General features: G+C 41.1%; 2 protein-coding genes across 2 annotated transcripts; both read right to left on the bottom strand.

The window, feature by feature from the left end:
- Positions 1 to 6,829: 6,829 nt before the first annotated feature.
- On the bottom strand, positions 6,830 to 8,107 carry LOC107458767 (uncharacterized). Its single transcript, XM_016076967.1, has one exon. The coding sequence runs from the start codon at positions 8,105 to 8,107 to the stop codon at positions 6,830 to 6,832; it is 1,278 nt and encodes a 425-aa protein (XP_015932453.1).
- Positions 8,108 to 13,200: 5,093 nt separating this feature from the next.
- On the bottom strand, positions 13,201 to 13,695 carry LOC107458766 (uncharacterized). Its single transcript, XM_016076966.1, has one exon. The coding sequence runs from the start codon at positions 13,693 to 13,695 to the stop codon at positions 13,201 to 13,203; it is 495 nt and encodes a 164-aa protein (XP_015932452.1).
- Positions 13,696 to 14,752: the final 1,057 nt, after the last annotated feature.

Genomic DNA, 14,752 nt, shown 5'->3' with positions numbered 1-14,752 from the left:
CAGAGCTCCTCACCCCCAACAATGGAGTTTAGAGACTCATGCCGTCAAAAAGTATGTAATTCAGATCTAAAAATGTCATGAGGTATAAAATAATTCTCTAAAAGTTGTTTAAATAGTAAACTAGTAACCTAGGTTTGCAAAATATGAGTAAACTAAGATAATTGGTGCAGAAATCTACTTCTGGGGCCCACTTGGTGTGTGCTGGGGCTGGGACTAGAGCTATCCACGAATTAAGGCCTTTCTTGGAGTTGAACTCCAAGTTATAACGTGTTTTGGGCGTTCAACTCCGGATCATGACGTGTTTCTGGCGTTTAACTCTAGACAGCAGCATGTACTTGGCGTTCAACGCCAAGTTACGTCGTCTTTCTTCGCGCAAAGTATGGACTATTATATATTGCTGGAAAGCCCTGGATGTCTACTTTCCAACGCCATTGAGAGCGCGCCAATTGGACCCCTGTAGCTCCAGAAAATCCATTTCGAGTGCAGGGAGGTCAGGATCCAACAGCATCAGCAGTCCTTTTTCAGCCTAACTCAGATTTTTGCTCAGCTCCCTCAATTTGAACCAGAAAATACCTGAAATCACAGAAAAACACACAAACTCATAGTAAAGTCCAGAAATATGATTTTTTGCCTAAAAACTAATATTATTCTACTAAAAACAAATTAAAACATGCTAAAATCTACATGAAATTACCCCCAAAAAGCGTATAAAATAACCGCTCATCAAAAAGCTTGATAAAACCACTCAATTAAATACAATATAAACCATGAAATAGTGGTTTATCAAGCCCCCACAGTCAAACTCTAGGTTTGGTGATGAATCCCCACAACCAAACTCTAAGTTTGGTGTTGGGACTATAGAAGATTGACCTGATCACCTGTGAGGCTCCATGAGAGCCCACTATCAAGCTATTGACATTAAAGAAGCGCTTATTAGGAGGCAACTCAATTTTTATTTATCTAATTTTATTTTTTATTTTATCATTCTTTTATATTTTATTAGGTTCATGATCATGTGGAGTCATGAAAAAAAATATTAAAATTAAAAACAGAATCAAAAACAGTAGAAGAAAAATCACACCTTGGAGGAAGGACTTACTGGCGTTTAAACGCCAGTAAAGAGCATCTGTCTAGCGTTCAATGCCAGAACAGAGCATGAATCTGGCGTTGAATGCCAGAAATAAGCAACACCCTGGCGTTCAAACGCCAGGAATGCACCCTGAGGAGAGCTGGCGCTGAATTCCAGAAACAAGCATGGAACTGGCGTTTAACGCCAGAAACATACTACACATGGGCGTTGAACCCCCAGAACATGCATCACTTCGGTGTTTAAATGCCAGAATTGCATGCAAAGGCATTTTACATGCCTAATTGGTGCAAGGATGTAAATCCTTGACACCTCAGGATCTGTAGACCCCACATGATCATCTCAGGATCTGTGGACCCCACAGGATCCCCACCTACCATATTCTCCCCTCTTCTCAATATTCATCCTCTCTTTCCAATAAACACTCTTCCCCAAAACCCTTCACCAAACACCTCAATCTCTTTTCCCAATTACCCCCTTCACCACTCATATCCATCCACTCTTCCCCATAAACCCCACCTACCTTCAAAATTCAAATTTCTTTCCCACCCAAACCCACCCTAAATGGCCGAACCTACTCCCTCTCCTCTCCCTATATAAACCCCTCCATTCTCCTTAATTTTCACACCACACAACCCCCTCTTCTACACCTTGGCCAAATACACCTCCCCTACTCTCCTCCATATTTTCTCTTCTTCTTCTTCTTTCTTTCTTCTCTTGCTCGAGGGCAAGCAATATTTTAAGTTTGGTGTGGTAAAATCATAAGCTTTTTGTTTTTCCATTACCATTGATGGCACCTAAGGCCAGAGAAACCTCTAGAAAAGGAAAATGGAAGACAAAAGCTTCCACCTCCGAGTCATGGGAGATGGAAAGATTCATTTCCAAAGCCCATCAAGACCACTTCTATGATGTTGTGGCCAAGAAGAAGGTGATCCCTGAGGTCCCTTTCAAGCTCAAGAAAAATGAGTTTCCGAAGATCCGACATGAGATTCAAAGAAGAAGTTGGGAAGTTCTGACCAACCCCATTCAACAAGTCGGAATCTTAATGGTTCAAGAGTTCTATGCCAATGCATAGATCACTAGGAACCATGATCAAAGTATGAACCCGAATCCAAAGAACTATCTTACAATGGTTCGGGGAAAATACTTAGATTTTAGTCCGGAAAATGTGAGGTTGGCATTCAACTTGCCCATGATGCAAGGAGATGCACATCCCTACACAAGAAGGGTCAACTTTTATCAAAGATTGGACCAAGTCCTTAGGGACATATGTGTTGAAGGAGCTCAATGGAAAAGAGACTCCAAAGGCAAGCCGGTTCAATTAAGAAGACTGGACCTCAAGCTTGTGGCTAGAGGATGGTTGGAGTTCATCCAACGCTCCATCATCCCCACTAGCAACCGATCTGAAGATACTGTGGATCGGGCCATCATGATCCATAGCATCATGATTGGAGAGGAAGTAGAAATTCATGAAGTTATCTCCCTTGAATTCTACAAAATAGCCGATAAGCCCTCTTCTTCGGCAAGGCTAGCTTTTCCTCAGCTTATTTGCCATCTATGTTACTCAGCTGGAGTCATCATAGAAGGAGACATCCCCATTGAGGAGGACAAGCCCATCACTAAGAAAAGGATGGAGCAAACAAGAGAGCCCACTCATGGAACCCAAGAGACGCATGAGGAAGCTCATCACCAAGAAATCCTGGAGATGCCTCAAAGGATGCACTTTCCTCCCAACAACTATTGGGAATAACTCAACACTTCTCTTGAAGATTTGAGTTACAATATGGATCAATTAAGGGTGGAACATCAAGAGCACTCCATCATTCTCCATGAAATTAGAGAAGATCAAAGAGCAGTGAGGCAGGAGCAACAAAGGCAAGGAAGAGACATAGAAGAACTCAAGGACATCATTGGTTCTTCAAAAAGAAAGCGCCACCATCACTAAGGTGGATTCATTCCTTGTTCTTATTTTTCTGTTTTTTTCGGTTTTTATGCTTATTATGTCATCTATATTTGTGTCTCTATTACATGATCATTAATATTTAGTAACTATGTCTTAAGGCTATAAATAATTCCATAAATCCTTTACCTCACTTAAATGAAAAATGTTTCTAATTCAAAAGAACAAGAAGTACATGAATTTCGAAATTATCCTTGAATTTAGTTTAATTATATTGATGTGGTGACAATACTTTCTGTCTTCTGAATGAATGCTTAAACAGTGCATATTTTTTTGATCTTGTTGTTTATGAATGTTAAAATTATTGGCTCTTGAAAGAATGATGAACAACGAGAAATGTTATTGACAATCTGAAAAATCATGAAATTGATTCTTGAAGCAAGAAAAAGTAGTGAAGAACAAAGCTTGTGAAAAAAAATTATTAAGAAAAAGAAAAAGCAAGTAGAAAAAGCCAATAGCCCTTAAAACCAAAAGGCAAGGGTAAAAAGGATCCAAGGCTTTGAGCATCAATGGATAGGAGGGCCCAAGGAAATAAAATCCAGGCCTAAGCGGCTAAATCAAGCTGTCCCTAATCATGTGCTTTTGGCAAGCAGGTCCAAGTGAAAAGCTTGAGACTAAGTGGTTAAAGTCGTGATCCAAAGCAAAAAGAGTGTGCTTAAGAGCTCTGGACACCTCTAACTGGGGACTTTAGCAAAGCTGAGTCACAATCTGAAAAGGTTCACCCAGCTATGTGTCTGTGGCATTTATGTATCCGGTGGTAATACTGGAAAACAAAATGCTTAGGGTCACGGCCAAGACTCATAAAAGTAGCCGTGTTCAAGAATCAACAAACTTAACTAGGAGAATCAATAACACTATCTGAAATTCTAAGTTCCTATAGATGCCAATCATTCTAAACTTCAAAGGAAAAAGTGAGATGCCAAAACTGTTCAGAGGCAAAAAGCTACAAGTCCCGCTCATTTAATTAGAATTAATATTCATTGATACTTTGGGATTTATAGTATATTCTCTTCTTTTTATCCTAATTGATTTTTAGTTGCTCGGGGACAAGCAACAATTTAAGTTTAGTGTTGTGATGAGCGGATAATTTATACGCTTTTAGGCATTGTTTTTACGTAGTTTTTAGTAGGATCTAGCTACTTTTAGGGATGTTTTCATTAAATTTTATGATAAATTCACATTTCTGGACTTTACTATGAGTTTGTGTGTTTTTCTGTGATTTCAGGTAATTTCTGGCTGAAATTGAGGGACCTGAGCAAAACTCTGATAAAAGGCTGACAAAGGACTGCTGATGCTGTTGGATTCTGACCTCTTTGCACTCGATATGGATTTTCTGGAGCTACAGAACTCCAAATGGCGCTCTCTCAACGGCGTTGGAAATTAGACATCTAGAGCTTTCCAGAAATATATAATAGTCCATACTTTATTTGAGATTAGATGACGTAAACTGGCGCTCAACGCCAGCTCTATGATGCATTCTGGAGTCAAACGCCAGAAACACGTCACGAACCAGAGTTGAACGCCAAAAATACGTTACAACTTGGCGTTCAACTCCAAGATAAGCCTCAGCTCGTGTAAAGATCAAGCTCAGCCCAAACATACACCAAGTGGGCCCCAGAAGTGGATTTATGCATCAATTACTTACTTCTGTAAACCCTAGTAGCTAGTTTAGTATAAATAGAACTTTTTACTAGTATATTAAACGTCTTTTGACCATAACGACTTTGATTGTATTTTTTGATCTTTTGATCACGTTTGGGGGCTGGCCATTTGGCCATGCCTGAACCTTCATCACTTATGTATTTTCAACGGTGGAGTTTCTACACACCATAGATTAAGGGTGTGGAGCTCTGCTGTACCTCAAGTTTCAATGCAATTACTACTATTTTCTATTCAATTCCGCTTGTTCTTATTCTAAGATATTCGTTGTACTTCAACATGATGAATGTGATGATCTGTGACACTCATCATCATTCTCACCTATGAATGCGTGACTGACAACCACTTCCGTTCTACCTTAGACCGGGCGCATATCTCTTGGATTCCTTAATCAGAATCTTCATGGTATAAGCTAGAATTGATGGCGACATTCATGGGAATCCAGAAAGTCTAACCTTGTCTGTGGTATTCCGAGTAGGATTCCGGGATTGAATGACTGTGACGAGCTTCAAACTCGCGATTGTTGGGCGTGATGACAAATGCAAAAGAATCAAGGGATTCTATTCCAACATGATCGAGAACTGACAAATGATTAGCCGTGCTGTGACAGAGCATTTGGAACATTTTTACTGAGAGGATGGGATGTAGCCATTGATAACAGTGATGCCCTACATACAGCTTGCCATGGAAAGGAATAAGAAGGATTGAAGGAAGACAGTAGGAAAGCAGAGATCCAACAGGGACAAGCACCTCCATGCACTTATCTGAAATCCCCACCATTGAATTACATGAGTAACTCTATCTTTATTTTCTGCTTTATTTATTACTCGAAAACTCATTAACATTTATTATCCGCCTAACTGAGATTTACAAGATGACCATAGCTTGCTTCATACCAACAATCTCCGTGGGATCGACCCTTACTCACGTAAGGTATTACTTGGACGACCTAGTGCACTTGCTGGTTAGTTGTGCGGAGTTGTGACTAAGTGTGATTCACGTTGAGAGCGCTACCAAGTTTTTGGCGCCATTGTTGATGATCACAATTTCGTGCACCACACATTATCTCAAATGGCAACGTCCAGTTGGGGCCTCGCACAATCGGTGCCATGGTAAGAGCTCTCCTTAGCTCTTCAAAAGCTTTCACTCATTCACTGTCAAACTCAAAGTCCACATCTTTTTGGAGTAGGCGCGACAATGGCAAAGCAATCTTGCTGAAATCTTTCATAAAGTGCCTATAGAATCCTGCATGTCCTAAAATCGAGCGGACCTCCCTCACAGATGAGGGGTGAGATAAAGTGGTGATAACATCGACCTTGGCCGGGTCTACAGAAATTCCTTCATGAGATACTACATGTCCTAACAATATACCTTGTCTTACCATAAAGTGACATTTCTCATAATTCAAGACAAGGTTAGTGTCAACACATCTAGTTAAGACCTTGGCCAAGTTCTCCAAGCAACAATCAAAAGAAGTTCCATAAATACTGAAGTCATCCATAAAGACTTCCAGACAATTCTCCATTAGATCAGAAAAGACACTGGTCATGCACCGCTGAAAAGTAGCGGGAGCATTACATAGTCCAAATGGCATCCTTTTGTAGGCAAAGGTACCAAAAGGGCAAGTGAATGTGGTCTTTTCCTGATCTTCAGGAGCAATGCGAATCTGGAAGTAACCAGTGAATCCATCAAGAAAATAGTAATGGGATTTACCTGCCAAATGGTCCAACATCCGATCGATAAAGGGCAAAGGGTAGTGGTCCTTCCTTGTAGCGGCATTCAACCTTCTATAGTCGATGCACACTCGCCATGCATTTTGTACTCTCTTGGTGACCACTTCACCATCATCCTTTGTAACCGTAGTGATGCCTGACTTCTTGGGAACAACCTGGACCGGGCTCACCCACTCACTGTCAGAAATCGGGTATATGATACCTGCATCGAGTAGCCTAGTGACCTCCTTCTTTACCACATCGAGGATGGTTGGGTTGAGCCTCCTTTGTGGTTGCCTAACCGGCCTGGCTCCCTCTTGGAGAAATATACAATGCATGCACTTGCGAGGGTCAATCCCACAATATCGGCTAAGCTCCAACCAATTCCCTTCTTGTACTTTCTGAGAACACCTAGGAGCTTTTCTTCTTCTTCACTAGAAAGCTCACAGCGATAATGACCGAAAACTTTTGGTTGTCCTCTAAGAAAGCATACTTCAAATGAGATGGGAGAGGCTTCAATTCGCTCTTTGCCTCAAACTGAGGTTCCTTTTTGTCAAGCTCACGGAGTTCATTCTCAACAACTTTCTCATGTTCAACCTCTTGGTCATCCGTCTCTTCAATAATGTGGTAGCACAACTTGTTATGGTCGTCTTCTTGCACTTCCGCTACCACTTCATCAATTACATCACATCGGAGAATGGAATACTCTTCGGGAGGATGCTTCATGGCTTCTTCTAAATTGAACTTGATAGTCTTGTCTCCAACCTCAAAGGAATATGTGCCAGTGAAGGCATCTAACTTGAATTTAGCGGTCTTAAGGAAGGGTCTACCAAGTAGAACGGAGGATGAGCTTCTATTTTTTGTTGAAGGCATTTCAAGGATGTAAAAGTCAACTGGAAAGATCAAATCCTTGATCACCACAAGTACATTTTCGGCTATTCCTGTTACCGTGATCACACTTTTATCGGCCAAGGCAAACCTCGCCATCGACTTCTTTAATGGAGCTAAATTCAACCGCACAAAGGTAGAAAGTGGCATGATGCTTACACAAGCTCCAAGATCACACATACAATCATGAAAAGTGCGTCCACCAATACAACAAGACACCAAACAAGGCCTAGGGTCACCACATTTCTTTGGAATAGGTTCCATCAAGGAAGAAATTGAACTACCCAAGGATAATGTCTCCAATTCTCCTATCCTATCCTTGTGTGGGCATAAGTCTTTCAAGAATTTTGCATACTTTGGAATTTGTTGAATAGCATCAAGAAGTGGTATGGTTACCTCAACCTTCTCGAATACTTGAAGCATGTTCAAATCAAATTCCGGTGTCTTCTTTGCTTTCTTCACCATGGAAGGGAATGGAATAGGGATGGACTCATCCACTAGAGCTTTCCTCTTGGGTTCCTTGAGGTTCACTTCTTCTTCCTTATGCCTTTTGTCTACCTCCCCTTTTTTATGTGGAGCTTCAATAATTACTTCTTCCTCATGAATGTCCTCCAAGACCCTTGGAGGTATCTCCTCCAATGTGGTTCCCGACTGTAGGGTGATGGCATTGAGACCGCCCTTTGGGTTTGGTTGGGGTTGGGATGGAAGGTTAGAAGAACTTGAGGATTGGTTGGTGTTGTTGGAGAGGGACATGGACATCTTCGAAATCATGTCGGTAAGATTGGCCAATTGAGCACTCATGGCCTCGAATTGAGCTTTATAGCCTTCATCCCGTTTATCCACAGCGGCTCTAAGCTCCTCAACTTGATTGGTGGGAGACGGAGAGGTTTGGTTAGATTGTTGTCTATGGTGTGGTGCTTGATACTTGGTGTAGTTGTTTTGGTTTTGGTTGTGGTGATTTTGGTTGGCTTAGTAGTTGTTGTTGTTGTTGTGGTATTGAAATGAAGATTGGTTGTTATTGTGATGAGACGAAGAGTTGTTCCAACTTTGGTTTTGATTGCTCCCTTATACATTATCCCTCCACCCTTGATGTTGATTACTACCATGAGGGTAGTGGTTTTGGCCTTGAGAAGGATAGGGTGGACGATTGTTGTAATTCACATTGGCCATTACAAGCGTATGTTCCTCTTGAATTTGATGGTATTGATCGGTGTAATGTGTGGTGGTAGAGCACAAACCACAAATCCTAGGAGGGCCTTCAAGTTGAGCAACTAGAGGTGGAGCTTGGACGGCTTGGATGGAGTAGAATTCCTTTTGATCTTTTTGTATTTGTGTGAGGATGTTGGTCATATCCCCAAGTGCTTTGGTTAGGCTTGATTCGGAAGGGGACGGTTCTACCACACCCTTGAGAGGATTACTTCTCACCCTTGTATGTTGTGTAGCTTCGGCAACATCCTTTATCAAACTCCAAGCTTCTCCCTCCGTCTTGTTTTTCGAAAGGGAACCACCGCTAGAAGCGGTAAGAAATCTTCTATCTTTCACACAAAGACCTCCGGTGAAGTAGCTAATGAGCAAGTGAGTGTTCATTCCATGGTGTGGACAGGATTCTAATAGCCTCTTGAACTGAGACCAATACTCGTACAAACTCTCTTGGTCTCTTTGCATTATACCTGAAATCTCCTTCCGGATGTAGTCAGTCTTCTTTGGTGGGAAGAATTTATCTAGAAACTCTTTTCTCAAGAAATCCCAATTGGTAGCAATCTCATCCGGTAGCGAATAAAACCATGTGTTTGCTTGCGCTTCAAGAGAGAAAGAAAAGGCAAAACTATGATAGCCACCTCAATGGCTCCATGCCTTCAAGCCGTAGAACAAGCAACTTGAAAATCCTTAAGATGTTGGATGGGGTCTTGACCCGGCAACCCATGATACTTAGGTAGTAGATTTATCAAGCTACTCTTCAATTCAAAGTTTGGATCAAGGTTAGGATACCTTGCTTGCAATGGTTGAAGTACAATATCCGGAGCTCCTTGCTCATGCAAAGTGATCCGGCGTGGCTCTGCCATGTATGGTTCACCTGTAGGATGCAAAGATGTATTAGTAGTGCCAACAGAAGAATAGGAAGTAGCAAACTCCAAATCATTCTCGGTACCGTCTAGTGATTCGGTATGTCCCTCAAGAGAGGCCGAAGTACTAGCCGTATAATCCAACCGCCGTCTAGCTTGCCGAGTGTGTAACAAAGTTCTTTCAATCTCGGGATCAAAATCGGCTAAGCTAGAATTCGGTTGAGACCGAGTCATCAAACTTGAGAGTCATAGCACAAAAATAAAAGAAGCTAAACTATAGCTAAGTATTGAAAGCAAACAAACTATCTACAATATTCACATATTCACATAACCAATATCAAGGCATATGTTGCAACTATTCCCCGGCAACGGCGCCAAAAATTTGATCGAACACCCATGGACTATGTCAGAAAAGAATTTCTCAATGAAGTTGCGTTGCAAGTATAGCTCTACCAACAACAATCCTCGAGGATCAAATTTAGAAAGGAATTGGTTGTCACAAGTTCAATCCCAATTAAGTAACTGAAGTATTCAAACCTCGGGTCGTCTCACAAGGAATGGGCAAACATGTGCTTCAACATTGGTTAGAAATCTGGGGTTTTAAGTCATGAGCAAGAAAGTAAACTAGGAATCTTAGCAAACAAGTAATCTAAAGTACAAAGAACTAATTCAAATAACTAAGCAAGATGTGAGCAATTTCAAACTAAGAAGACAACATTCAATTTAATTCTACTCTCAACTAAACAATAACTATAACTAAGGCAAGGTAATAAAGATTTTTGGTTTTCCAAATAAGAATGATAAAAACAACTCTTGGTTAGACATGGGAATTGGGGTCACTATCCTTGTCTAATAACCATATCTTGACAATTATGAGAAGCCAAACTCATTAAATCTACCTCTATACTTGAAGTAAGTTAAATGGTTTGGTCAACATCAACCCATAAGGTCTAACCTTACTACTAATTAACCTAGTAGTAGGCTAGTGTCACTGGCTATCAAATTGACCACTAAAGGTTCTCAAATCATCAAATCTATTAGACCCAATGACTCAAGTTTACCCAATTCCCTTGGCCTAAGCCAAGAGTAAAAAGAACTACTCCATAATCAAGGTAAACAATTCATCAAACACATGGTAAGCATTAACAAAAGACATGTTCAAATTGGAATTAGATTGAAATTAACAAATACCCACTAACAAATATCAACTTACAATCACTCAAACAACACAATTAATCATAGGAATCATCAATGTAACATCAACAAGTCAAGATTCACAACATTCATCCAATGGGTATAAAGTGACAATTGACAAGAATCCATAAACTAACACAAGATCTAAGCAAAATTATACTAAGGAATTCAAATTAAATAATCAAAACTAGTAATTAACAAGATCCAATTCAGAGTTCAACAAGGGAAGATCAAATTAAAGCTAGATCTAGAGAAGAACAATGGTTTCTCTCTCTAGAAGAACAAAGAACCCAAAAAACTAGAAAATGTGTCTTAGTGTAAAATGATTGATCCCCCTTTTTCCCTAGCATCCTTGGGCCTTTTTCTATGCAGAAACAGCTTCAAATTGGGCCTAATGAGCCTCAGAGATCGCCAAGCACGATTTTCTTTAATGAGGTCACGTGCAGCTTCCCGCACGTGCGCGCTATGCGTGCATGCGCGTCGATTGCTTTTGTGATCCATGCGTGCGCGTCAGTTAGAATTCTCTGGCCTGCACGGATGCGTCCATCCTTGCGTGCCGCTTCCAGCTATCCTCATCCATGCGTGCGCGTGATGTGCGCGTGTGCGTCGGTGCTGCAGTTCCCAAAATCCAAATCTTCATGTTCCTTCCTCATGTGCATGCTTTCTTTCTCTCTTCTAGGCCATTCTTACCCTATTAATTCTGAAATCACTCAACAAATACGTCACAGCATCAAATGGCAATAAAGAGGATCAAAATATAGCAATTCTATGGCAAAATAAGCATGTTTTCTATCATGGAGCAATATTAGGAAGTAAACACAAAACCATGCATTTCTTGTGAATAAGTGTGAGAAATATTGACAAAAACCTCCCAAATTAAGCACAAGATAAACCACAAAATTGGGGTTTATCACCTCGCCATAGTAAACACTGTGGTCTACACCAGTGGGATATATATGGGGTGTCACGCCAGGGGAAAAAAGAAAGAAACAAAAAACTGTGTTCTCACCCAATGATAAATTATCCTCGTGCAGAATAAAAAATGACTTCTTCTGTCATGTCTCATCGCGAGCAGATGACATCAGGGTACTCGTATGAGTGACGGCAATTTTTTCTTACTTGTTGTCAACTCGTATGGTTCTTGTAACTTGTAGAAGGAATGCATTGCAAGAGAATTTTGCATCCCACTTCATTTTATTTCTCACGGTAGAAAGTTTTTTTTGTTTATTTTTTCTATCCGTCATTTATGGAGAGTTTTTTTATCTTGTTATTTCAATATTAAATAATAATAATAATAATATACAATGTACTTACTATTTTTCTACCAAACGGATTTAATTTAGCCATTCTGGGCCGAGGCGTGCTGTCGAAGTATCGACCAGATAGTGCGACTGGTGTATTATATACGCCCCTCGCATTTGGATACGACATTGTTGTCGGCAGCAAGGATACTCCTGGTTTGCAAAAGAAAAAAAACGAACAAAAACACATCAATATCTCAGGATTCTGGAGCGGAACCAACCAAAGTCCTCGGTGCGGATGACCTCACAGAACTGTCGATCAGCGAGATGTTCAGCCTCTTGCGTGGGGACAAGAAAAATAGGGATTGGACAGTGTTTGAGGCTGCCATGGTTAAAAAGGAAGAGATTCTCAAGGACAAAGTTAAGACACTCCGTGAACTACTGAGCGAGTCGAAGAAGGCGTATCTAACCGTCGAGGTCAAGCTGAAGGCGAAGGGGTTACAAGTCGAGGAGGCCGAGCAGGCCATGCGTGGGATGCACGCATTTCTGTGTGATCAGGTCAGCGACTTCGCCAATGGCATGCAGCAGCTGGAGAAGCAGGGAAGGGACCTCATGGCGAAGGTTGAAGACCTTCATAACCGGGAGCAACTTCTTTCTGCAAAGTTGGATGCAATGCGGGTGAGGGTCGCGAGTATGGCAGAGGGGAATAAATGCCGGAAGCGGCGAAGGAGCCTATGATCCCGTGCAGTCGGCAGAGGGAGACACCCAGGACAGAATGTTCATCAAAGCCGAAGAGGTGGCGGGAGGTGTTTGGCTTGGCATGCATGCTCGCGAACTCTCTGTCCGTGTCCATTATTCTTCATCACCTCAAGGAACTTCGCTATTTATTTGTGTCTACGTATTTGGTGTTTGGTCTTTTACTTGCTGTGTTGATGCTCTCACTTTAGAGTGCATATGCCCTAATGTACTATTTTGACGTGCGTTTATAGAAGAAATGAATCATTGAGAACATCCAGGTTAGCGTTAAGTTTTGCAACAATTTTGAACGGATTCCGTATCGGCGGGAAAGCACATTAAAACGGATGGAATGACGCAGGGTACATTTAAATTACAACACCGGGAAATAAACTACGTTGCTCCTTTTAATTAAATCACACTTTTTTTTGTTTTCTACCTGCTGCATTCATGCTCACAGAAGAGAGTCATACTACAATAAGAAAGAGAAAATAAAACCATGGAAAAAATATAGAAACCAAAAAAAAGAAAAAAATAACAAGAAATTCGTCGAACTCGTATATTTAGTGCACCTGGAACTTGCTGGCCACACCACAAAAAAGTCATCCACACATGCAATACCCGATACGCAACCAAAAGAGTCCCCTACCGCTGTTCAACATCACCGAAACATACCCAGGAACTCGTAGACCTCGAGATCGGCCAGGCACCGGACACACGATACACCCGAGACGTCGTGAGAATCACCCACGATGCCACGTGTAGAGCACATGGAGGATCGACAGGTCACGGGTTGCCCAGGGTCTGGAGGTGTGACGCCAACCCAACTCTCTGCAAGGATGTCCGTGAAGATCTCCCTGCACATGTGGACATTCCCAGATGTAAGGATAACTTCAAACATATCGACGGCGCGTCTCACATTGTCGCCGCCATGGTGGTTACACAGTAGCAGCATGGAATATACGTAGCTGGCCTCCACGCTGCCCTGCGCTACAGCCCTAGTAAGTAGATCCATTCCGGCGTTACGTCTAGCCATGAAGAAATACTCGTGCAGCCCGTCCCTGAGAATTGCGCCAGGATTTCCTGCAATGACGTACCAATCTACAAACCGTCTCTCCGCCCGGTCCAGGTACCTTAGAAAGGAAACCCACGGCATGTTCCACAACATCGCATGCTTGTATACCACGGCCGACCGCTCGGCATCAAAAAAAAACCTTGCAAGTTGACTCCAAGTTGAGAAGGTCTTGTATAGAGTTGTTTGCGACCTCCGTCGCAATCCTCACCCAGATGTCACGTGGGAATAGTTTAAGCGGAGATCCGACCGGTCCCGACCGTCGCCCACAGGGGGTTTGATGCTTGGAGGCTCCGTCCCTACAGAATCATCATCTCCGGTTCATTTTTAACCATTTATTCAGTGGCGCCAGACTTCACCACCTGGTTTGTTTAGCGGCTTCTATACTGTTTTTTGGCATATTTTCGTTTTTATTGTTTTAATATATTATTCATAGTGCTGGTAAATTTTTTTTCAACGTTGGTGTTCACGGATTCCTTTTCTCCTCTTTTTTTTTCTCTTTCATTTTTTTCCGTTTACCATGTTATATCTAAACACACCGTTACGGCGAGAAAAAAACTCAGAAATCATATTTTCTGCTATCCGTGGCTTAACCAGTCTACCAAACACATTGAATTTTTGTTATTATTTATATTAGTTATAACTTAAATAACTAATATAAATAAATAATATATTTACTAACTATGAATTACTTATTAAATAAAGATATAATTATCTAATATAACTAATTACTAAAATTATTAGTAAATTAGTCATAGTTTAATTATTTAATATAATTATTTAATTAAATATAATTTAATTATTTAACATACTATCATACCTAGCATTACAAAATTACTAAACATATATGTAATGTAAAGTAAAATATATATTTTTTAAAATTTTTTCGATAACTTGCCACACACTGCAAAGGATTATTGCCTATTGAAAGTCCCCTCTTTAGAGGGACTATTGGCCTCGGTTCTAGCAAAGGGACTCTACCCACTAATCATTCCAACGGTCTTTTTCTCCCCCATGTGTCATAACAGAGCCTTCTGTTTACTACTATTGGAGTTGGTCTGATGCCAGAAGACGTGCTTAGGAAGTCTCCCTTATTAATAGAGGCGCATAAGTTAAATAATAAATACCCAACTTCGGTGCT

Source organism: Arachis duranensis, chromosome 7, assembly GCF_000817695.3.
Source record: "Arachis duranensis cultivar V14167 chromosome 7, aradu.V14167.gnm2.J7QH, whole genome shotgun sequence".
NCBI lineage: Eukaryota > Viridiplantae > Streptophyta > Magnoliopsida > Fabales > Fabaceae > Arachis > Arachis duranensis.
Note: the sequence above shows the minus strand (reverse complement) of the source record. Positions and strands in the feature narration are given on the sequence as shown.

What these genes read in the sequence shown, in the direction of transcription:
- LOC107458767 (XM_016076967.1), bottom strand. Translation starts at nt 8,107, where the DNA reads ATGAGTGCTCAATTGGCCAATCTTACCGACATGATTTCGAAGATGTCC.
- LOC107458766 (XM_016076966.1), bottom strand. Translation starts at nt 13,695, where the DNA reads ATGCCGTGGGTTTCCTTTCTAAGGTACCTGGACCGGGCGGAGAGACGG.